At 48.0% G+C, this 24,518-nt stretch overlaps 1 protein-coding gene across 8 annotated transcripts; it reads right to left on the reverse strand.

Annotated features, from left to right (window-relative positions):
* Positions 1–954: 954 nt before the first annotated feature.
* Positions 955–22,642, reverse strand: WNT5A (Wnt family member 5A). 8 transcript variants are annotated; one of them, XR_014561268.1, is made up of 6 exons: positions 22,575–22,608; positions 15,690–15,817; positions 14,270–14,535; positions 9,649–9,941; positions 1,765–4,727; positions 955–1,732 (listed from the first exon to the last, which is right to left on the reverse strand). XR_014561268.1 is itself a non-coding variant. In XM_083727065.1 (5 exons), the coding sequence occupies exons 1-5, from the start codon at positions 21,194–21,196 to the stop codon at positions 4,269–4,271; spliced, it is 1,152 nt and encodes a 383-aa protein (XP_083583191.1). In that variant the 5' UTR covers positions 21,197–22,642; the 3' UTR covers positions 955–4,268. The 8 variants fall into 8 exon arrangements, 6 of the variants coding, with proteins under 6 accessions (XP_083583191.1, XP_083583192.1, XP_083583194.1 ...); XR_014561269.1 differs by lacking the exon at positions 22,575–22,608 and adding an exon at positions 21,191–22,075; XM_083727065.1 differs by having other exon boundaries at positions 955–4,727; positions 21,191–22,642.
* Positions 22,643–24,518: the final 1,876 nt, after the last annotated feature.

Consider the following 24,518-nt stretch of genomic DNA (forward strand, 5'->3'; position numbering starts at 1 on the left):
AGAGCCTAAGACCTGCCGATCAGAAGGCCGGCGGTTTGAATCCCCGCAATGGGGTGAGCTCCCGTTGCTCGGTCCCAGCTCCTGCCAACCTAGCAGTTCGAAAGCACATCAAAGTGCAAGTAGATAAATAGGTACCGCTCTGGCGGGAAGGTAAACAGCGTTTCCATGCACTGTTCTGGTTCGCCAGAAGCGGCTTAGTCATCGTGGCCACATGACCCGGAAGCTGTACGCCGGCTCCCTTGGCCAATAAAGTGAGATGAGCGCCGCAACCCCAGAGTCGGTCACGACTGGACCTAATGGTCAGGGGTCCCTTTACCTTTAAGGAGAGATCTCTCGCTTTTCCTGTTTATAAGGCAAAATCAAAATTGAAGTAAAGTCCAGCACAGCATGCACAAAGCAGTTGAGCCTGGGTGTACACAAACGCTTCAACAACTAGTTGTCTGGGTAGAGAAAAGGGAGATGAATCCAGCTCTGCCTTCTGAACAGCCGATCAGTCCCATTTTAACTTTCCCAAAAAGGATCCACTGGCTGTTGGCTGAGGGAGGGGAACTGAATAGGCAAGATTCATTTGTGCATATGGTTTCTCATCCACCTAGATAGCGCAAGCTAGATCAGGAAAAAACTGTCTACTGAAAGTGCTCAGGATTCTCATTCTGCTTGTGGAATTTAAATATAAATATAAGGTTGTAGTTTAAAGCATTTATATCATATTGTACCAAGTAACCTTTGGCTCACCAGATGTTGTGGAACTACAACTCCCATTCCCCCTTGCCACTGGCCACGCTTTCTAGGGCTGATGGGAGTTTTAGTTCCCGACACCCTTTTTACACATTTTCTTAAGTTCATTTTGTTTGCCATTTGCCTATCTTACCACAAAGTATTTATTTAAAGCAGCTTTGCTCCTTGTTTAAATAAAAACCCTCTTTCCAAAAGAATTAAAGCCACCTCCCAATATATAACCAACATTTTATTTTTATAGTCTATTTTCCGTTACGGCATAAGCCTTTTTTAAAAAACCAGTGAAATATACAAATCACACGAGACGAAAATATGTACATTAAATGTACAGAACAAAGAAGAGGACATAGTAGATTTACATAATATCTGAAGAACACAAGTGAAATATTTTACATTAAATAGCATTTTAATAGCTAGGATCATTAGACTCCTGTCTGCTCTCACAGACAGGAGTCGCTATAAAGAATAAGTGATTCAACATATTTTTTTAGAAAAAGGATTATGGTTTTTGTATAATAAAAACCAAAAGTGACATATTCAGTGAACTAGTGCTTTATTTCATTTTATTTTTAAGTTGACATTGGTTTGCAGACACCAGGAACCAGGGAAGTTAAATATATCCTTGCACAATAAATTAAGAGCAATCATCATTTGGAAAACTGATAATCCTGACGGCATTAATGAGACAGCTCACAGAATTTCGAAAAAGTAAAGCTTCTAAGATGGTAATGCTAATATGGAAGCCTTGAATTCATTGCAATCTGTTTATATGTATTGGACAGGATGATTTAGGGGAAGAGCAGAGGTCTTTCAAGGAATGAAAAGGCAGCACTGGGGTGGTGGCAAAGGCAAGAGCTAAGACTGCCTTTTTAAAAAAAATTAACATGGGCCGTTTGTGTTAAGATGCATTTGTGTCTCTCATTTCCATTATCCGCAATGACAGCGTTGCAGAAAGAGACTGCTTCTAAGCAAGATTCCCCCAGCCTGGTGCCCTCTGGATTTAGCCATTTATATACCGCTTAGTACCCTCATTTCTAAGCGGTGTACAAGAGGGATACAGCACGCATCTCAAAATCAATTGCAACTGACCGTAAGATCACAAACAGCTCACTTAAAACACCTGCTGCAATTTGAAAAAGTCTTCACCAAGGAACCAGGAGGTCAACAGGTCTGATCTCAGCTGGGAGGAAACTCCACAGCTGGACGTACAACTTTGAAAGGATGTCTCCTGGTAGACACAATCTCAGCACTTGAGCCACGGGGGACCACTAATAAGCTAGTGATCAAACAGGGATATACGATATGAGGTGGTCCTTTGGATATCTTGGCCCCAAGTAGTTAAATGGCCTTGAACTCGGCTCAATTGCAAAGGAGTAACCAGTGCTAACTTTTAAGCATTGGATCTCTGTGTTGGCACCAACAGTCTAATAGCTTGGAATTTCAACTCCCAATGGCCCTGCTGGCTGGGGCTGATGGGAGTTGCCATCCCAAACATTTGGAGGGCAGTAGGTTGTGGAAGTCTGCTCCAAATCATTGCAAACTCACACACATACAGTCCCTAAACATAACCAACAGTAGAGGGTATACAGGAGCTTTCACTGAATTGAGCAGAAAGATACTATGTTCTGGGAGAAATTTGAAAAAGCGTTGATTAATTTGTGATTGACTTACCCTTCAACACCCATGTGTTGTGAAAACCTGCAAAAAAACAAAAACACCCAACCTGACTTTTGTTTTTTTAAAAAAACAACTTTGTTAATGTGTGCTATTTAAAATGTGGACCGGGGTGGGGGGCTGATAGCAACAAGTTCAATCTAAACAAAGAAAGTGTCCTGGCAAATTGAAAGCCTTTTGTACTGTTGTGCTATTGGTTTTTTTTCTTTTTTCTTTAAAAAAAAGAAATCATAAGTTTGTAGTTTGTCCTGATAATATGATTGTATTTTTTAAAAAAGGTTTGAGATACCAGACACCAGCAGACCATAGTTTTCCCATATATAATTGCTCAAGTACAGTTTGAGCAGTTTGTGCATTAGCTGCAATATATTTCTAAAGCATTGTGCATTAAAATGAAAAAGACACAGGATGATCGCTTAGGCGTTGCTGCCACACGGCACTTTGAATTGTAACAGCACTTTAGAAAAAGAAGTGCCACGCGGCATATCATCAACTCAGCATTTCCCCAAATTCCGCAATGCTATAAGTCAACTGATTTTTTAAAAAAGGGAACTGACTACGCACAACACTTTAAAAAGAAAGAATTTTGAATTTTGAATTTTGAATTTATTATTATTGTTTTTAAGGACTTTGCAGACTGCATGCACAATGCAGCTGCAGTTTCAGCACAGTCAAACCGGCACACACACTGCTTAGGAAATCCCACAGATAGCTCTTCAATAGTCTTATAAAGTAAGGCAGAAAGGCTTTTCTAAATCTGCATAATGTGAGAGAGGCATGTTTTACTTGACATGGCAACGTTCCAAATTCTGCTTTGATCTGCGCTGTGCAGTCAAAGTCAGATATTCTTCCTCCTGGTTTGCTAGCTGTTTGAAGGAATCGGTTGGTTGGTTGGTTGGTTGTTGTTGTTTTTTTTGCCCATTCAGAATACCTCTTCCTTCTAATGGAGACCTGCAAGATGGTACATTGTGGAACGGTGCTGATGAGAGAACTGCAACGTCCACCTGCCCTAAAACTGGCATCCATTATGGCTGCTGCAGGCGGGCAGAGCTACAGAGTCACACTCCCGATATGGGTTGTTACAGCTTTGAACTCACTACCACCCTACTCCAGTGCCATCCAGGCAAACTTGAGCAATACTGGTGTCAGGAGGCCCCACCCCACCGGCTACTACTGGTTAGCGTCATTTCCCACAATGCATTGGCACAGAATTCTCACGCCTAAATGGGGGAACGCCATGTCACGCCAATGGGCCTTTAGATATTACCTAGCAGCACAACTGTGGCTTGTGGGAAATTCTGCTTCCACCCACACCTTCAAGTTGCCACGTTGAGGAGAGCTCACGCTACAGGTTACAGATATACGGATCAATACTGTATCTGACTGTCTCACTTCTTTTGGGTTGCTAAAGCTCAGAAGAAATACCTTGCACAGATGTGTATGTCACCAAGCCGTCATGCTCCGATCCAAAGCATGTAAGGCGGATACCTCATCTACTGCACTTGTTACTATGTCCCACGAGGCTATATGGGGATGGGTTGGATTTCCCTTTGAACTACTCTATCTTTTCTTTTCTTAATTCCAAATCCTGTAAAATAAATATTCTCTCAGGTTCTCCCACCCGTTATTGCAAAACAAAACAAAAAAAAAATATTTATAAAACTATGCACAGTCTGAGCTGGATGCAGCAAGCTTTCCCATCACTTCTTGCTAAAGATTTTTTTTAAAATCTCCAAACAAGGAAAGCACCCGCTGGACTCTATAAATAAGAGTGGAGACCTTCTCGGGGCAACCTCCCCCCTCCCTACTGCCCTCTGCTGGTAGACTGGAAAAAAGCTCTTCCCACCCATCCCCATCTATTTGCAGACAAACTGGTCCACAATCTCTGTGCACTTCTTGCATTTCACGTAGCAGCACCAGTGGAACTTGCAGTGGCAGCGCTCCGTCTGCACCGTCTTGAACTGGTCGTAGCCCCGGCCGCAGCACATGAGTTCGCAGCCGTCCATGCCTTCTGAAGTCTTGTTGCAGAGGCGCCCCTGGGTGCCCAAGGAGCCGGTGCTCTCGTTGCGCACACAGTAATCGGGGCTGGGGTCTATGTACACCAGGTCGTGGATGGTGGGCGCGTTAAAGCGGCTGTTCACTTGCACCAGCTTGCCCCGGGGGTTGAGCTTCATGGCTGCCGCGCTGTCGTATTTCTCCTTCAAGGCGTCGCCAACCTTGCGGAAGTCAGCCAGCTGCAGCCAGCAGGTCTTCAAGCTGCACGATCCGGACACCCCGTGGCACTTGCAGGCCACGTCCGCCAAGCTGTACACCGTCTGGGTGGGAGTTGGAAAGAAGGAAGAAGGTCAGTGCAAGTCTGGGGCAAAATATACCTCCGCCACAAACACACAGGAGGCATGGCCTTCGCAACGGGGAATCCATTCCCCCTTGACAGCACTGCATTCCTTGGCTCAGCGCTGTCACTCTTCCAGGACACACCTCTGAACTGCCCTGTTGGGATCCTTCAAAAAAACACACACCACACCACCCTTATTGTGAAGGATGATTAAAAACGGCTTTACTTTCATTCATTCCCTTCACAAAAAGTCCCACCTGTTCTTAACTGTCAACTGGCACAGCGTGGCAAGTGGGGGGGGGGCGTCCAGCACACAAAGAGGAACTTCTGGCACGTTTCCCTGTCAATTTGTTTGTCTGCCTCCTCCTTTGTTTAATAGGCTTATTATTCACCTTTCTAATAAAAATAACCCAAGGGGAGATTATATTTATATATACATAGCACACATACGTGCATAACAGACAGGAACAAGTCTGGCTCGCATCCCTCTGTGCAACTTGCAGCATGTCATTTACCGAAAGCCTTTCACCAACCATGGGGACAAGAATGAAAAGTGGACAATAAATTGCCAACAACAACAAAAAAATTAAGCACCAGTTGTCATATAAGACTCTTGATTATATTGCAGTCTTCCTAACGCTCCCGGGGAATGGTCTGGCCACCACACGGAGGCTGAAATTACTCCATGGAAAGCTGTTTGGCATACCGTGGCTCACCACATGAATTGGGTCATTTTCTCCACATCTCTACAGATGTTTTTGTCTTGGCCCCTTGGACAGGCACTGAGATGAGAGGGGACAATAGCTCAGTGGCAGGCCACACGCTATGCTGGCGGGAAATTAAAAGGTCACAGGAGTCAAATAGCATTGGATTACTGTACATGGATCAGGGGTTTCTTTGACAACTCCTCACATCACCCCTGATATGCATGCAAGCAGCTCGTCACCTGGCAATGGTCCGCTAATGATGCTATTAGTGTATTTCCTTGTGGTGCCTAAAGCATCTATACTGCCTGGCAGGGTTGGCGCCAAGTATGGCAAGGCACGGGGAGCTGTCTTCTGCCGCTGGGCCCTGTGTGAAGCACTGCATGGCTGGGTCTAGACACCCTTTTAAATACTCACAATGCCTCAGAGCAGGGATAGGGAACCTCAGCCTGGGGCCAAATCTCTCTCTCTCTCTCTCTCTCTCTCTCTCTCTCTCTCTCTCTCACACACACACACACACACACACACACACACAACATTTCTCTTTTGTTCTTGGGACTCTCCTCAGGATATAGCCCTCTCTCCAAGTCATGCCCCCTTGGCAGTGTTTCTGCCTGGCTGGAATGTGTCCTTGAACTCTGATGACGATGGAGGATAGACAGTGGAAGGCGGGCGTGTGTAGGATCTAGCCTGCACAAAGGTAAAATTTACATTCCTTGCTCCACCCCCCTTTGCCTCTGGCCCCACCCACTCCTAGCATATGGCCCCCAGAGGGTGGCCTAGAAGGGAACGTGGCCCTAGGACTGAAGAGAAGGGTTCCCTCACCACTGCTCCAGAGCTATACTAGATCAGAGACACCACAGAAAACCAAAAGGATGCCTAGATCCAGCCACCTGGTGCTTCCTGGAATGCAGGACCAGGAAGGAAAACAGTTAAGGCAACCCAGGGGAGGCAGCAGTAGCAGCAGGCCCTGACAACTGCGCAAGGAAGCCATGCGCAGGCACTGCTGGTTGGAATAGGAGTGAGCTTCTGGTCATTCAAAAATGCTGCAATCTGTAACTCCCAACCAAATCTGAAAATAGACCTTTTGACTCCTAGGCCTTCCTGGCTAAAGAAAATTTCCAAATGCCAGAGCAATAAGAATAATGCCCTGAACCAAAATATCATATCCCCTCCAGTGTGCATTGGGGATTCTTGCCTGGTCCGTATGCAAATCTGCTCCCCAGGCTAAAACAAATGGGCAGGAAAACCACATGAACACATAAGAGCTCCTGTACCGAGGCAGCACCAGAGCATTCTTCTCTTGCTGAAAAGTTCTTGCTCTCATTTCTGCCAGTATAAAGTATAAAGATTTTTTTTTGTTTGTTAATCAGATCATTTATTACGGCATACAACACAGGCCTAGTTCAAATAGTTTTGCCTTTTCAGTGGTGGCCCCATAAGCTGTCAAATTCTTTTCCCATTGAGGTCAAGTTGACACACTGCTTCCCCTTCCTTTAGAAGAAGAATCCAAGCATATTTATTTACTGTGCCTTTTCTGTTTCACCAAACTATGGAGCTTTGACAGCATTCTATTGTTTAAGCTACTGTTTTCCTTGTTTTTGTAATTACTCACAGTAACTTTAAAAGCACTGTTCTCTTAACTGACATTATTTTAACTGTTGTCATTATAAAATCATCATTATTATCAGCAGCAGCAGCACCATTGTTATGGACCACTCCAAGAACCACTGAAATCTACAATTACTGTAAAGAAAGTAGGGGAAATGGTTTGGCCACTGGAACACGCTGGGTGTTCGCACATTCCCTGTTAACCTCATCTAGCCAATTCTTTCAAACGCATATTCACTTATAAGAATAACCACGGCTTGTTCCAAATTGAAAACCAAGCAAACTGTGTGTATTGCAAATTATTAGTTTGCCTCAAAACTATCGAGGTGAACTGCTGGCTGTCATGTTCACAGGGCAAATGCAGAGTGACTCCCACAAACACATCCTACTGCCATTATTGAAGCAGCCATCCAGTTAGCAACCATGCCCTTGCATGGTGCTTGGCAAACACCCCGGCACATCTTAAAAATGCAAGAACCATGTCATGTCAGATAGGAGCAGGCACTGCTTCAAACCATAATCAGAAGTCCATTTCAAACATTGTTCAAATGGATAGCGAAAAGCACCCAATATGGCCACCTAGCTTGTGGGATTAGGCAAAAGCATGGGAGATACTGTGCATTCACTGGTGGCTGTTTCCCTGGCTAAAGAGCTGTATCGGGCTGAGATCAGCTAGAGAGGGGAGATTCCGAGAGGGAAACAGTTGGGCCAGGTTTAAGTCACTAAGCTATGGTCTTCTTCCCTTGAACATGGGAAACTGCCTACCAAGTCAGTTTGTTGCTCCTTCTAGTGTATGTTACTGGACTACAGCTCCTATTATCCTTGGCCATTGGGCTCTGTTGGCTGCGAGTCCAACAATGTCTAGAGGGCTACAGGTCCCCCATCCAAGGTCCATACTAGCTGGACATTTCAGACAGAGCCATTCCCAGCCCAACCGGGAGATGCCGAGGATTGAACCCAAGATCTTCTGTACACAAAACAGATGCTCTGCCGCCAATCCTCAGCCACACACAAGAAGGCAGAACTAAAATCAATGCCACCTGACCAGTCAGTGGACTGGCTTGCCGCTGCTAGACTTGCATCAGATTTTCTCTCTCCCTGACCACCACCCGCACTGCAGATTTTCCACTCCTGATTCGGCAGCTCCCTCCTACACCAATCTCTCCGCATGCAGCTGAGCCGCTCCGTCCAAGAGAGAAAACCCCAAAACACCTCTGGGTGGGGGACAGGCCTACACCGCAATATCCTCTTTGTAAAGCCTTGGCAAGGAGACCTCGATAATTTACCCTGTATAAATAGACATGAGTCAGTGTTGACACAGCCCCAAAAATCCTGGGGTCTGACACATTAGGTGGATGCTGAATGCCACTTCCACCCAGCATTAAAAGAAAGTTTTTTTGGGGGGGCGGGAGATGGAGGAGGGAGAGTTCAACCTCTGCCAAATGCCATCGCAGGGAGGCAGCTCAAAGGGTGGTAGCAGGGAACCACTCGAAGCCGACAGGGGCAACTATGAAAAGCCATTTTTCTCCTGCCTAGCAGCAAATTGGCCTTTCCATTGCTTTCAGATGCCTTCTTCTCACATTTAAATGCTATTAATTTTCAATTATCCTTCATCCTAATTCACCTTGAAACACAAGTGTAAAGTCTCCAGCCGACGAGTCCTGGCACCGTCACTTCTAGGAAAATAATGACTTTGGCTCCTTCCACTCCAGGGCAATAAAAATGAAGTTTACACTCATTCGTTTAAAAGATTTTAAAGATTAAAAAAGCCATAAAAACTGACTTCCACCGCAGAAGAGCATGTTTTCTAATAATACAGAGAAGCTGGTTGTTGGGTGGGTGTGTTTTTTTTCACAACCTCACAAGGAAGAGTGAAAATAGCCCCCTTGCAAGAATATTTCACTCCGGCAAAATACGGCGCTTCGGTCACCCGCTCCAAAGAAAACTGGATTGGTTGGAAATATAAACTAATAAAATTCTATTCTGCATAAAATTCACTGTGACTTGCACTATTTTACTAGAACAACTTGGAAGGGAGGTGGGAAGGGGGTACGTATTTAGCCCATTTGAAGGAAGGCTATCAACCCATGACCCTTGTCATTGCCACTGAGCTTATACATAAGAATATGAGAAGAGCCTGCTGGATCAGGCCAGTGGCCCATCTAGTCCAGCATCCTGTTCACACAGTGGCCAACTGGAAGCCTATGGGGAAATCAGCAAGCAGGATTCGAGCACAACTGTGGCGGCAGAGCACAGCCATTCTAGCTAGTAGTTACTGATAGGCTTCCTTTTCCCACTCTCATTCGTTGCATTTAAATGGAACCTTTCCCCCTCCAGATCTAAAGGGAAATAACAGATCTCTCTTATTTAAGCAAGACATATTCCAGAGATCACCCATTGTTCAAACTCATTCAAAAGAAAATTGCTTTTAACCCCCAAAAAACCCACCACACACAGAGGTTTGGGAACAGGTATTGCTACAGATTTGAAACGGGCCTTGGGAACGCAAACGGTTTGGCATCACAGTAAGAAAAGGCAAGAACAAACATTATCTTCGGGGGGTTTGAGGGGGTGTGTGAGACTTACTCTCCTCCCTGCTTCGTTGTTATGCAGATTCATCAAGATCCTGGCGCTTTCGTAAGTTCCTCTCTGGTAGATCCTCTCTCGCTCGCGGGCATCCACAAACTCTTTGGCAAAGCGGTAGCCATAGTCAATGTTGTCCCCACAGCCACCCCACAGCCAGTCCCGAGGTAAATCTTTCGGCCTGGCAGCCCGGCTGCAGCCACAGGACGAGAGCTCCCCCTCCCGGCAGGCCCGGCTCATGGCATTGACCACACCGGCAGCACTGACTGCGTACGTGAAAGCTGTCTCCCGGCTGCCTGCAAGGAAAAAGAGGAGGCTCAGAGTTACACACCAGGATCACATACATTTATTTTATTTAATACAGGTGAACATCAACTGCCATTCAATTCTGAGCTTCCCCTCTCCCAACGTGATGTTCATTTGAAAAGGGAAACAACAGCACACGGATGAAATGTTCCCACTATGGCTGATGGTATTAGATATCAGGATAGTGGCATAAAAATCCTAGGGTCTGCTATGCTGATTAGGAAGAAATTCAGGCATCTTGAATTATCTATTCATTTATCTACAAAGAAGGAAACATATTGGAGAAGGCTGAGGTCTGGCCATCAGCTCTGGGAAAGGAAAAGAAAAAATGTCAGAAGCCGTCTAAAGATGTTTCTTCTTCATTGCCGTACGTTTAAAGGCTTGAATTCAGAGCTTGTCCCATTTAGTTAAATGGGACTTTATCCCTAGTAAATGTGCACAGGATTGCAGCATAAGAGAGAGAGTTTTCTGTGATGGAAAGCTCCACTCAAGTCGGCTAATTACTAGTTATCCTGAGGGGAAATTCATTAGTTGGTATATTACCTGAAACCAATTTCCCCCCGAAAAGAATTCATTTATAAAAATCTCACTTCGTAGGAGCTTGATGAAGCCCACAAGCCACATCTTTCAGTTCCTCCCAATTTTAGCCAGACCATGCTCTCTGTAGTCTTTCAAAAGAGTAGCTAAGGGTCTCTACTAAAGGTAAAAGGCTACCCCCCTCCCTGTTATTTAATCCCCAGCAGACACACTGTCCTCACAGTAACAACTCCAAAAAGGTTAAAGCTGTGTTAAAGCTCTGCCTTGTGTGCTGCTAATGTTTCTGAGAAACCAGAGGTTTGGGGGTTTGTTGTTGTTTTACACAAAAACAATTTCAAGAACTTCACTAGCTCAGAGAATGGGACCCAAATTTCAAAGAGCCCATTCTTCAGTGGAGCCTTTAGCTATTTAGGCACTTTCGAAGATATATATTTTTTCTATTTGAGGAAGTTCGGAATCACTGGAAAATCTAACATTTTAAACAAACGGAACAGACTGATGAAGGCACACACCAAAGCACCCAACCACTGTAACTGAGGCATTTTCGGTTTGCGGACACCTTCCTGCTTATGGAGAACTTTGTACTACTACATAGGCCTACCAATTCTTGGTCACATTTTATAAGCTGGACTCAATTTTAACAGACACAGCAGAACACTGAAAGCACCCTGTAGTATTTATTCTAGTGTCATTCACAGCAAAGCTCATAGGAGCTCTGCCTAATTGGTCCCCTTCCACAGAGATAGCTCACATCTCACTATCATTTTGGGGGATATGCCACGTCTAGGTTCTTCTCCACAAGCATGTTTTGAAAAGAACCCTTTCAAGTCTGGACAGGGGCAAAAAGGTAGAGATCGAAATACGCCGAAGAGAGAAAGAAAACAGATGGAAGAAATTTGCAGGGGAGGGGGGAGCAGTTTGAGCAAGCAGCCCTGTGCCATGAAACTGTTTTCTGTAGGCTTCAGCTTCAGACGGTAGGAGCCTGTTTAAAGCAAGTCTCATCAACTTTGACAGTATTCGAAGTCCTGTTGCCAGCAGAGGGCTGGTTTGTTTAGAAGCTCCTCGCTCTCTGCTAGGCACGAACACGATTGCTTTATTATTATTATCTAAAGCTTTCTTGCATTCTCCCATGTAAACTGATGATGTCTATTTCCAAAAAAAAAAAAGAAGAAAAAGAAAAAAGCCCTCCCTACTTTTATACTATTTTGACAGAAAGGGGCTGCAGAGAAAACAAGTGATTCGCTTACACATCTCGAAAGGGAATTTAGGCTGTAATCCGTCTTAGTTTGATGGTTGAAATGCCATCGCCGTCAATGGGATTTAAGCTGCCCAACTGTGCAAGGGAGGACACTGCCTTGGGGTTTTGGTTTTGGTTTATTTGCATCAAGCTGCAAGAACTTATACAAACATATGATAAGGCGCAAAGCTATATTTCCGTTGAACAGCATTCTCAACTTGAAGCCGAGATTCCACTACTATTGCCAGCCCAGTTAAATGTCTAGTCATAGACATATTAAAAAAACTTATTAATTGAATTTGTTGCAGTTTATTACTTTCTCCTTCCAGGGAGGAAAACAACAACAACACAGAGAGACATTTTCCCAATATTATGCAACCAATTTTCCAGGCTCTTTCAGAAGCAAGGAAACAGCATGTTTTATTTGAGCCAGCAATATTGTGGTGATCTGATTCACATCACACTGAAGTGAACGCCAAGGCTTTTGCGAATCAGGTTTAGATGATCAACCCTTGGGAGCAGTTACACAGAGAGCAAGTCAACGTTTTGGTACCATAGTGATGGCTCATTTGCAATCTGAACATATTGCAGGATATATTGAACTTAGCTAGAGTTTTGCTATTGACTTAAATTTGGTCCAGCAGCAGTCTGAAATGTTATATAAACTTCCAGGATTTTTAGTGTGCTACATCAAACCACTATCAGCTCATAATTCTTTCAGGTCAATCAGCAAAGACATCATAGAGAAACATACAGATCCAGGCAGAGAGCCCAAACTGGCACAATCTTTTGTCCTAACTGCACACTGTAAGTGGATTTATAGCCCTGTAAGGCTGAGCCATGTCTATGCAAGAAGCAAGGCACCGAAGCTGAGATCTTGTCCCCCATTCAAGAGAAACAGCAACCAATCCAATAGTTTATTCGAGGAAACTAGACCCAACTATGCAATGAGAGCACATACTTGTTCTCAATGAATACACTTTTCAGGATCTTTAACAGCTCAATGCACAAATTACACTCACTTCTATTTTCAGTTAATCTAAGTGGCCAATTACCCTACTAAATAAAAATAAATACATGCAGATGTCTTGTGGAGAAGAAACAGAGACCTGGAAGCAATGGGGACCCATTCCAGGACTTGTAGATGCAAAGTCTGCAAAAAGAGACCATGGCAACTTAGACATGAGTCTTCAAGGCTGGAACATACCTGACCAGGTACACAAACATTGAAGGTTTCAGTACTTTCAGGCTTTTGCTGTTTTTATGTTTTTCGGTATGGGGCAATGATAATCTGACCAGTTATTCTAAAGCTCTCAGTTCTACAGCATCTGTAATGCAAAGCTGCAGGAGAAAACTTAAGTCTTCAATAAACAAGTGTTTCCACTTAGTTCCTTTTTTTGGAGGGGGGGAGGCATGGAAAATGTTTAATCTGAGATTTTGTAAAGCTTATTTTTACATAAAATTAACTTCTAGGGTAAATGTGACTTAACAGCATCCCTGCAAGCAATGCAGAAGCCTACTCAATGCATAAATGAAGTTACCTTTAATCTAATTTTAAAGTCATTCCAATCCTTCCCTATCAGATTTCAAAAAGCGGGATTTAAAATTAGATTTAGATCTCTGCATTCTGAGATGCTGGTATACACAAGTTGTGCGTTTGAGGCTGGGGAGGGGACATGGAGAGAGATGTATAGATTTGAATGTATACTACAAATGCCATTATTCTAGTTGGGGAGGGGGAGCAACCCATCAGTCATTAGAGTGATGCTGCCTTTTAACCCTTGTAATTTAAGCAGGGGCAGTATTTATGCTGATGTGAGCTCTACAGCAGAAGGGCCCTGTCAAAAGCAACTAACAGAAGCTACACTCTCAGCATACAGGGATCGGGAGATTGCTCCAAGACAGCATTTTTTAATTAACCATAATAATTATGGTTAAACACATGCAACACCTACCTATGTTCTTAGCCTCAATGAAAGCACGTTGACTGCGAGTGCCAACATCTTTCATTTTTAAATTGAAATCCCCTTGAAACAAAAATTATTTTGCTGGGGGGGGAAGGCTGCAGTCTAACTAGGGAGTAAGCCACGTTGAGCACTTTGGGGGCTTGCTTCCAAACACACACAGAATTGGGCTGTGAAGGGGAAATTGACTAAACATAAAAATTATGGCATGACAAAAAGCTGGTGTGTGGTTAATCCGGAGTCCAATTCAATTGTCACACAGCTTTGGAATCCCAGACATAGAAATGACCCTGTTCTGGCTGAAAACGACTTGTTTTCGTGCTTCCTCCTTTAAATTTAGATCTAGCTTAATTTTAATCTGCATCAGGATAAGGTGAGAATGGAAATGCTACTCTTCCTGTTCCATACCACCAGTGGTCCCCATGTGCTTCTAGCTTCACACGAAGGATCTCTGGGCTAAAGGCCATTTAGCTTTCTTCTTCCTGACAGGTTTCAATGGCGCATAAAGAACCTGGCAGGTTTTCCTAGCACACACACCATGACGTAAATCCAGCACACACAACTCCCAGGCCCTTCCTACCTATCTGCATGACTCTGCCAAAAACAGAGTTGTTATCCACAGTGCTACAATTCCATCTTCTGTGGCGGAACTGATACTGGCATTCCTTGATCCCCGTCTTGGCACCCTCTCCGATGTACTGCATGTGGTCCTGGTACAAGTGGCAGAGTTTCTTTTGTCCTTGGGAGAGCCCAGCCAGTTGGCTGCAAAGCGGCTGGGCTCCAATGATGTACACCTCTGGCATCTGAACGGGGTTCATGGGGTTCATGTGGTTCATACCCAGAGACCTGTGAAAAGACAAAGGGTTACAGCAATAAGCTCAAGAACAGCAGCTGAATGCACATGCTGCGTGGATTCCACAGACATGGAACCCAGCCCTGAAACAAATTTGCTTGTTCCATTTGGTCTGCTGGGGACGGCGGCCAAAATGTGGGAAAGGTGCCGGGTGTGTGTGTGTCTTCAGCTTCATTCAATGGTTGGAAAGCTAAAGTAAACCACATGCATGAATTTATTGAGACAGACATTGAATTATGCAGCTATCTAAATATGATGGTTGCCCCCCTCTTAGGCTGTCTCCCCTCCTAGGCTTCAAATTTCACACTATCCATCCCTATGGATTTTTTTTCTTTTTTCAAACCTGGAAACAAAATCCAAAATGCTCCCAGAACACGCTTCATTCTCTAACATGACATGTCAATCTTTTTTTAAAAGAAAAATAACTATCAGACACTAGAGAATCTTCTGTAGCAAGAGAATTGTTACCATCCAAAAGTTCGGTCTCATGATCCATAAAGGATGTAATGCAGGCCAGATAAATTAAATGGGATTTCGAGGCCCTCCCTCCCCTCATGCCATCATTTAAAAATTCACAATCAAGAATTGGCACACAAGTGAATCCTGTCACCAAACGCCTTATTCACCCAATGTCTTAAAGACCTCAACATGTGTGCCTGTTTTCAAAGGGATAAATTTAATCTCAGCTCTCTGCGTGAATATTTACTCAGAAGCAAATTCTATTCAGAAAAATGGAGCTTACTCCCCAGTTAGTGTGCCTAGGGTTTCACAGCCTCATTTGCGCAATTCTTTTGAGCTGAAACCAGCAAGACCCTAAACACACAGGACTCAAAAATATGCGGCTCACTTCTGCACAGATGTGTCTAGAAAGCCAGGAGGACATTCCCGATTACAATTTTACATTTAATTTAGTTTCTAGAGTACTACTTATTCCAAACCAGGATTTGAATGACTACATAAATACAGGCTACCTATCCTTTCCCCTCCATCCCTCCTAAAAAAATAGGAAAAATAGATTCAGGGTGTTCATAGTTTTTATTTTCCCAGGAGCAAACTAGGCCTCCTCCACCTTATTGGATGGGTTATTTTTTAAAAGGGAGGGGGATTAATTAATTTGTACAGATGATGAAAATATTAAAAAGCTTACCACCAAGAGCTGGCTTCTATCACAACTTGGATAAGTGAAGAGAAGATGGCCAGACTTAGAAAGAGGTACTTAGAAGTCATTGCCTCTGTCCACAGAGCTCCACCTTGGACTAAGGTTCCCATGGACTTCTGCAGGGGAGGGAAGAAGAGAGCGAGAAGCTTTTATGGCCTGGACCGGACCATCTCACGAGGGAACAAAGCGCAGCCCCCCGGGGGTCTGGGAGAGGCGGCGGTCCTTCTACGCCTCAGCCAGGGACTTGTGCGGTGGCCAAGCCAGTGTCTGCTCCAAGTTCATTCACCCGCCTCGCCGCGAAGGCTCGGCTTTTGAGTGAATCCCAAAGCAGTCTCGATAAGGAGAAGGAAAAAGCTGAGTAGCAGCGGCGCCCAGCCCACAGTTTTATGGACACACACAAATACACACACCATCCGCCTCCGGAAAGAAAAAGAAGGCCGTTGCCAGCCCCTTCCGCGCTTTGCTGCTCAGACGCGGAGCGCGCAACAAGTGGAGAGCGACGGTCAGTCGACGGGGAGGGAGGACAACAGCACCCACGTCCCAGCCGTGGCGCTCGGCTTCGGATTAGAACGACGCGCGCCTCCTCCTTTTTAATTATAGGAGCCGCTTCCAGACGAGAATCGTCAAAACGGATCTTGCTCAGGAAGGTGTTTGCAAAGCACGTTTTTCGCCGCCGGCCATCGCTCCTCCCCAACGTCCGCGCATAAAATCCCCCGTCTCATCCCGTCCCGCCTCCTCCCCCCCCCCCCATCACAGACAGCAAGACCTAGGGCTCTGGCACAAACCAAAACCCCGCAGAGACCCCCACCCCACCCCCACATCCCGCTCCTCACTGCGCTATGTGGATAAGTTAAGACAGAGCCGTATGGAGGGAGGGGCAACAAGGCGCAAAGGCGCGCGGCGGAGAGACGCGTCTGCCGCAGCGCGCCGCAGTTGAAGCAGCCGATGAGCGCAGAGCTCTCTCTTCTGGGCGAGGGGGCAATAAGAGGACAGTGACCTGGGCCCCTGGGACCATCCAGTTGGAAGCGCACGGCGGGGGAGACGGGAATATTGGAAGCTCCTCCGACCTTGGGCAGGGACCTGAGGCGAGTTAGACCCCCCAGTTCGACTCCTCTCTTCCCACTCCCTCCTCCGCGCAGCCGATTTCTGGTTACAGTGGGGGAACGAAGGCGAAAGGGAATAGGAAACCCTTCCATGTACTGCCAAATGGCGATAGGGGGCTGCTTGTTCCCTTTCCAATTATCCGGGCAAATGGAGTCAAAGGAAACCAGCTCTTTTTCACAGGGGAAGAAGATTCATTGCTCCCTTTGATGAACTGGGAGCAAACCCTTATTCTTGCTTTAAAAAGGACTATGGAGAAGAATTTGCAGCCCGAAGTTCTATCTGGCGGCCGCACTCTGGTAACCTGTCCCGCCCCGCCCGTTTAATGTTACGTGAGGCATTCCAGAGTCTGGAATGTCGCACCTCGAAATCGTCCTCTGGAGCCAACCGATCCGAGGTTGGGTTTTTTTGTGTGTGTGTGTGTATGTACTGAACGGGTCTACTCGAGAGTTAGTGTCACAGGAGCAAAAAATGCGGCGGGTGGGGTGTAGATCTGTGGCCCTCAGCGCTCCAAGCGCCACTTTGGACAGCAACCGGGACTTTTGCACGCAAGATATAAAGGACTCGATCCGCGTGAAGTGCGCCATTCAAGTCGGTGTAAACAGAAACGTAGAGCGAGGGACAGATCGATCCAGAAAAGCAGTAGCCGTCCAAGCTTATAACAGAGAAATGAAGCCCCGGCGGCTTCGGTAGAGTTTACTCCCAAGTAAATAATGCGCGCAAAAGGCTCCCATGGCTGGATTTTTATTGGCCCGATTACAAGAATCCGATAAGGGACAGATGACGCCCTAATAATGCAAGCAAATAGAAGCTACTTGGTCTCCACTCCAGACTCACGCGCTAGTGTGGCCTTTCAAGTAGGCGCATTCCACCTCATCCGATTGACAAACCCGTCCAGACCGCGTCGCCGTTCCCCTCTAACGCCGGTCTTGCCTTAGTACGTCGGACGCCGTTATTCCAGGGGGCTTAATATTGGTCAGAGCGCTTCGCGGGCTCGACGGATATCGGTGCGGAGAGCTGTGGGCGCCTCTCGCTTCAGTGGGCTGGGTTCCAAGAAGGGCCTTGTAGAGAGTACACCGGATCGCGGAAACGAGGGGGCTTTTCGGAGGCTCGCCGGTGGCGGAGCGGCTCCTCCAGGCTCCAAGAGCGGTGCGTTGACACCGGTGGACTCCCTTGCGCCTTAGAACCAGGCGATCGCGCCACGAGGAAGGCGGCTCTGGCGCCGGAAGGGCCCGAGCGAGGAAACCTGGCCCTGCCCGGCCTATCGCGGGGTCCCCGCGCTTGCCGTCTCGTGCCTAGGCAGGCCCGGACTTAGCTGCGTCCAGAGGGCCTCGTTCACCCACAGCCCGATTCCCCTTACTACAGATCTACATATATAAATCACCTTATCAACCAAGGAGCTCCTCCGTACTTCGGGAGAAAGCCAAGGGCCAACGTAGCCCCGCGGAGCGGCCTTCCTTCCTGAGCAGAGCATGACACAAGGCTGCAGGAATTTGGGGGAACAGGCCGGAGGGGGGTGCGCGTCTAGTGACGGGCCGCTGACGGCGCCCGATTTATTTCCCCGGCAGTCTGAAGCGCCTTGAAGGAATGTGGAGAGTTCATGCCCCATAAAGCCGGCCACGCTCCAGCAAATTGGGGACGGGGAGGGAGCAGAGAAGGCGAGGCTGGAGAGGAACAGAAAGCCCCCGCAGCCGTTGGGGGGATGCAAAGCTCATGTGCGTGTGCAAATAACAGAAGGGAATAAATCCCCAGCTATAGGGAGAAGCCAATGTGTGTGTTTCGGCCGATGTGCCCCGCCTTTTTGCCACTGGCTCCCTGTGTGGCCCGATCCCCTCGGTTTTTCCGCCTGTCTTATGGGACTGTTGAATGAGCGATGGACTGCGTCGGCAACGCCCGTCGGGCGCCTTGCGCCTCTCTCAAAGCGCTGTGCGAACAAGACGGCAACTTCGCGGTCCCAGCCTCGGAGCTCTACCACTTTCTTCCCGACGAGGGCAGCGCGCCGCCGGAGATGCAAGCCTGTCCGTCGCAAGGGAACGCCTCACGCAAAGATGCTGGCGGAGTCAAGACGAGGGGGGTGTGTGTCCAAGGACGCGCAGTCCTAGGGGGGATTGGGCGCGCGGGATAGCAGGGGCAGACTCTCCAAAAGTCATCCACAGATGGGGACTTAAAGGAAATATATACAGTATATCCGAATGAGAATACCCATCTCTACCGCACACAAACCCATCTTCGGCTGTGATCGTGACACGGGCAGGCCTTGACTTCGGAATCCTGGGGCGCAAGGAGATTCTTCGGGAGGAGTTTCCATTCAAACTCCGCGCGCCGAGTCCAAATATTAGGCTCGGAGGATTAACGCAACTATAGCTGCATCTTAGCGATCTTCTGCGCACAGATCCAGCTATAGATCTAATATTTAAAACCTGGTTTATGGCGGAGCCGGCTTTGTTTTAAAGGCGAGAGAGCCTAGTTGGACGCGGAAGCCGTTCTCCGCCGCCCCCAATAGAGGGCAGCCGAAGCCGTCAAACGAAGCCCCGGGACGCTACACTAGGGGGCCAGAGAAAGAGGGATGGTGCCTCTCTCCGCGTTTCGCCCTCTCTTTTTGTTAGAAGTAATACTTCACCATTTCTTGGGGTTATTCCGTTCAGCCTGATCCAGAACGGAGAAAGAGCTCGGAGGCGGAGACCCCCTTCGGAGGGCGCCAAAAAGAAAGGCCCGGTGGTGTGCAGCCCGGCGAACACTGGAAAAACAAGCCGCCGAAGAGTCCATTAGGACCGGGCCATTTAAACTTCGCGTTCGAAGGCAGCCCCCGGACAGAGCAGCCCATTGCTTTTTGTGGGGGAAATTAGCTATTTCAAAACGTTTTATTTTTCGGGGGTGCAGATCATCCCTCCCCAAGAGCAGCCAGAAGGGCTCGCCCGCCTGCGATCCTAACTTGCTTGTCTCTCCCCCCCCCCAATTAAAAAAGAAAAAAAGAGCACAGGAGGTCTGGAAAGCCTGTTAGGGCATCTGGTTTTATGGCCGCTGTTTTAATGCTAGCTCTACCTTGAGTAAGTAGGCATGCAGACTGCGAGCCCCCTGGGCTCGGGTGGGTTGTAAAACGCAGGAACAATTGCCGAGGCGGGCCGGCTGGACGGCTTTGCAGGGCCAAGAGCGAGCCCACCACCTTGCCCTGGAGGGGAGGGGGCTTTGGAAAAGAAGGGGGGCTGTCTAAGAAAAGCGGGCGAAGCATTCCAAGGTTTTATGGGCTGCAGTTTTTAAACAAGGAAAGCTACTCATATACTAAAACTCCGGGAGGTGGAAGAGGGGAGGGAAAAGGTTGCCTTTTCTCCTCGCACCCCTGTTCTTCCATATTAAATGATATCCTGGGACTTTCGTTCAAGATCTCCCTGGATCTCTCCTTCTCCTCTCCTCCGCCCCCCGCCATCCCTCAAAAAGATTAGTTTCTGGGTGAAACTGAACTCCCGGTGACCTCGCGACTGTAACTAATTTAGCATACAATTGACAATTAAAAACAAACACACACAACCTCCTCAATGTGGAGCATCAAAGGGACAGCGAGGCTTGGAGGGGGGAGCAAGGAGGGGGGACAAAGCAAAGCCCCTTCCGTCCTCCCCTTCCAGCACAAGCGGAACGCTTTACAGATGCAAAAGTGACAATATGCAGAAACAGAGAGCAAAATTTGAGGGACTGAGGTGGAGGAGGAGGAAAAAGAAAATCGGTCAGGTTTTTCCCTGGCCACGAGCCAAGTTCTTTTAAAGGTACAGGCCTCCATGTCTGCCATGCCCGGGTTCTTCAACAGAAGTCCGCACGGGAAAAAGCTGCAAGAGATGTCCTATAAACCTCGGTCCGCCTTGGAGGTGGCGGATGGCCCGGGGGGTGGGTTAGACTGAGAAGATTTAGGCGCTGGGAATAAGTTCTGAAAAGAACAGATAAGGGCTTTCCAAGGAAATCAACAATACTAAGACAAGGGGAGGGGGGGACATTATGGGAAGGGTGGGGCAGAATCGGAGCATTTTGCAGCAACAGGTTTGTTACGAGACCGAAGAGCTCTGACCGGCGGGGGAGCGCGCGCAAAGAGGGGCTCCTGAATGAACGGGCTGAAGAGAGAGAGGGAAGTCTATGTTCTCATTCTTTCGCTCTCGTCAGTTTCACCTTAAGCCAAATATTTGTAAGAAATCCGAAGCCACAGCCTCCTTCTCGCGCCCTCCCTCTCCAAGGAGCTAATTTTCAAGCGCGCGCTCTCTCTCTCTTTCGACGATTCCCCCCCCCCCCCATCGCAAATTTGGAGCAAATCCAGCCATCGCTTCGGACCCCGCTCCCCTCCTTCCGCAGCCCAGCGGATTTCGAGCCCCCGCCCCGCTTTCCCATTCCTAAGTTGTGTTACTCACCTTCATTGTTGTTGCGGGAGGGGAGAAAGCGTCGAAGATGGATGGGGGGTGGTCGGGGGCGGACGGGCGAGGGAAGAGAGAGACCCGCCAAAGCGAGCCTAGTTTAGCAGCCAAGTAATCCACAAGCGAGGCGGTGCGAAGCCCAAATCGCCGCCGTACGCTCCGAGGCAGAGACAGGCAGCGGCTGGTAAGGGATCTCCGCTGGGCCGGGCCGGGCCGCTCCAGCGACGGAGCAGAGGCGCCTCCTTCGCAAGGTCCATCCGCGGTCGCGAAGGGACGGGACCGGCTCCCAGGCTGGCAGCTCCTCGCTCGGCTCTGGGACTCAGACCGGCCCAGGTAGTGGTGGTGGTGCTGCAGCAGCGGGTTGGGTGCCTCCGGAGCGCGCCTGCAGGCTCCCTCCGGCGCTCGCCTGCTGCCTACCCGCTGCCACGGGGCGCCCGGGGCTGTCGAGCCGTGCCCAGGCTGCGTCCCTCCATTGCAAGCCAGTCAAGACGGGGGGCGTCGGGGGGGGCGCAAGGCGAGCTCCTCTGGGCTTCAAAGCGGGAGGCGGCGGCGGCTGCCCCAATCCATGGCCCGCGGTGGCGCGAAGGTGCCTCTTCCCCTCGACCGACTTCCTTCCTTCCTTCTCCCCGCGGCTACATGCTCCGCCGCGCGGCGCAGAGTCGCTCCCGGCGCTCGCCTTCCCTCCGGCGTCTGGCGCGCTTCTGCCCTCGCCGCTCCTCCGAAGTGCAAGAAAAGTGGCGGCGGCGGCGACGGCGGCGGCGTCCGAAGGGGGAAGAGAACGGGAGGGGAGGGGAGGCGCAGAGAGCGGGCGAGAGGGAGCCCTGGGAGAGAGGCGCGCATGCGCCCCGCGCCGGCCTATGGCAGCCCAGAGCGAGGTTCTAAGGAGCACCTCAGGCGGCAGCCTCGGGAGGGACGCGGAGATGCTCCGCGCGAGGAAAGGAGGGTGCCCGGCGCCGCGGGCGAGCGTGTTTTCTCCGCCGCCAGGCTTTTGCAAAAGGCGCCACTGGGACACGGACGCCATCCGCAGCAGTGAATCCGGAGTGGCTGCTTTGCCCCCCCCCCCGCACCCCCGAAAAGCGTTTGTTAATTTTCTCTCCATTTCTAAATCAGTTGGGAATTCAGGTTCACGAGACTGACACAGGAATAGTTACCACTCCCACGAGCAGCAGTGACTCCGCCGATTTAGAAAACTCGGCTCAGTGGCACATATCCCCTCCTGCCCTTGCCCTTGTTGTTGATTTTCTGGTTTTTATTTTTTAATCGTTTTTTAAATCAGTTTTCTGATCATTCCGTGTTTGATTTTAGATTTGTTTTTGCAACGCTTTGAGGTCCAAGGATTAGATAGCTACTACTAGTAGTAAATAAAGAGCCCAGCACTTACTGTTTTCAGATCCAGGACTCGCCCTTAATCCTAGTCTACAACATGGAGACAACTTTTGATTTATTTATTTATTTTGCGTGGTGACGTACGTGGGCACCACCCACTTTAGCTCAGGTGCGAACTTCTGCATATTTAGTTAGTCTCATTGGAATAAAAGGGGCCTTACTTCCAAGTAGGTATGTAGGAGCGGGTGGCTGCAGACTAAGGCAACTGTCCCCAAAGCCCTCCAGATGTTTTGTTCTACAATTGCCACCAACCCCCCGCAAAAGATCCAATAGGTAGGGATGGTGGAAACTATAGTGCAACAACATCTTGCCGGAGCACCAGGCTGAGTATGGCCGGTCTAAGGCTTTGCTATGAGGGTTTTTTTGTTTTGTTTTAATTGGTCGGCTCAGCTCTAAAGTTTAGCCAACTGCGCAGCGAAGCTCTACAAGTCCTCAGCCACTTTGGTAAAGAAAACTCGTTTTATATGCGTTGTATATGCGATATAACACTGTGACACCAGATGGCGCTGTGGAGTCCCGTCTTTCCCTGCCGCATTTCCCTGTATGAGTTTGCAACAAGTTTAACTGAATCGCTTCTTGGACGCGTCTAAATCAAGGAATAATAAAAGAAGGGGGTGCCTCTGGCCATGAGCGATGTGCTCTCTCCTCCCCAAGGAACGGCTATGATGACCAAGGTGGCTTCAAGAACAAGGTAGTGCCGAATGGTAGACAGTACTCACAAAACTTTGACCTGCACCAAATCCGAGGGGCAGGGGAAGAAGTTTCGCGTGACTGCCTTGGGAGGATAATGGTGCAGATCGGAGCCCCTACGTAACCCACGTCCATGTCTTGAAAGGTTGGTATAAAGCCCTACTTTGCCGTGAGCGGAACAGGAGCGCTGCTAGCAGGTAACACTGATCAGACCAAAGGCCCATCTATTCCAATTTCCTGCATCCTGTTCCCTGCAGTGACGAAGCAGAGGCCCCTAGGGATCACAGGGTCAATACCTGGGGGTGCTGCCCCGCTCCTGTTGTTGCTGTCAGCAATGCTATTTATCTGATCTCTGCTGAAAGGCATCTAAACCCGTACAAGGTAACTATTATAAAATAAAAAAGTGTGAGGGGGCGAAGAGTAACCTACAGGAAGCGATCTTGAACATGTCCGTCAAAGGGGCAGTTTAAAGAAATGGCACCAGAAACTCTCTTTGCCTGCAGAAAAGCCCTCCCCCCCCCAAGAATTTCCTACTTAAATATGGTGGGGGCAATTTCCAGTCCTTCAAGCCCCTATTAATGGTGATCAGCCCATAAGGATCATCATATAATCTATTCACCTCAATCTTAAGTACGTTTACATAGTAGTATGTCCCATCGAAATCATAATAACCATAAAGCTTCTGTTATCAACGTGGTTAATTCTATATCGCTGTCCAATGCAACGTCAACCACACTGACAATTTCAGTGGGCTGAAGCGTGCCTAAGTCTCTGCCGGATAGGGGCCCTGTAGACGACAGAGATAGCCCCCATTTCATTGGCTAGACAAAGTCTTAGTCTCGCCATCTGAGTATACATGGTATTCGCCAGGTGCATCTGCTAGTTAAAAAAACAAACCAAGCAAAACGATTCATAGGATCGATACTTGAGGTAAGTAGTATTACAGCATATGCAATCCGTGGTTGAAATTCAGTAAAGATAGTATTACAGTCCAAACACATTACTGTATAAATTATGACGTTTTGAATAACTTCATTTCTCACACAAATCACTTACACACATCTACCTCGCAGAAATATACGATATATAAACAGATACAACGGTAGATTATATGTTGATGGCGGCGACGACCTTTTTAAAGGCTGCAATTCTAAGCACGCATACTAGGCTGCAACCCTAAACAGGTTAACCAAGAAGCTTTATGATCGTAGAAGTCTCACTGAAATCCAATGGTCAAAACAAAAAAAAT

The sequence above is a fragment of the Podarcis gaigeae genome (genome assembly GCF_964106915.1).
Source record: "Podarcis gaigeae genome assembly, chromosome: 2".
Classification (NCBI taxonomy): domain Eukaryota; kingdom Metazoa; phylum Chordata; class Lepidosauria; order Squamata; family Lacertidae; genus Podarcis; species Podarcis gaigeae.

Excerpts from the sequence above, each read along its gene's own strand:
- WNT5A (XM_083727064.1), bottom strand. The coding sequence starts at position 18,276 with ATGCTCTGCTCAGGAAGGAAGGCCGCTCCGCGGGGCTACGTTGGCCCT. Across the intron at positions 15,818-18,213 it reads GCCCTTGGCTTTCTCCCGAA|AAGTCCATGGGAACCTTAGT; the intron begins GTACGGAGGAGC and ends CCTCCCCTGCAG. Across the intron at positions 4,728-9,648 it reads ACAACGAAGCAGGGAGGAGA|ACGGTGTACAGCTTGGCGGA; the intron begins GTAAGTCTCACA and ends ACTCCCACCCAG.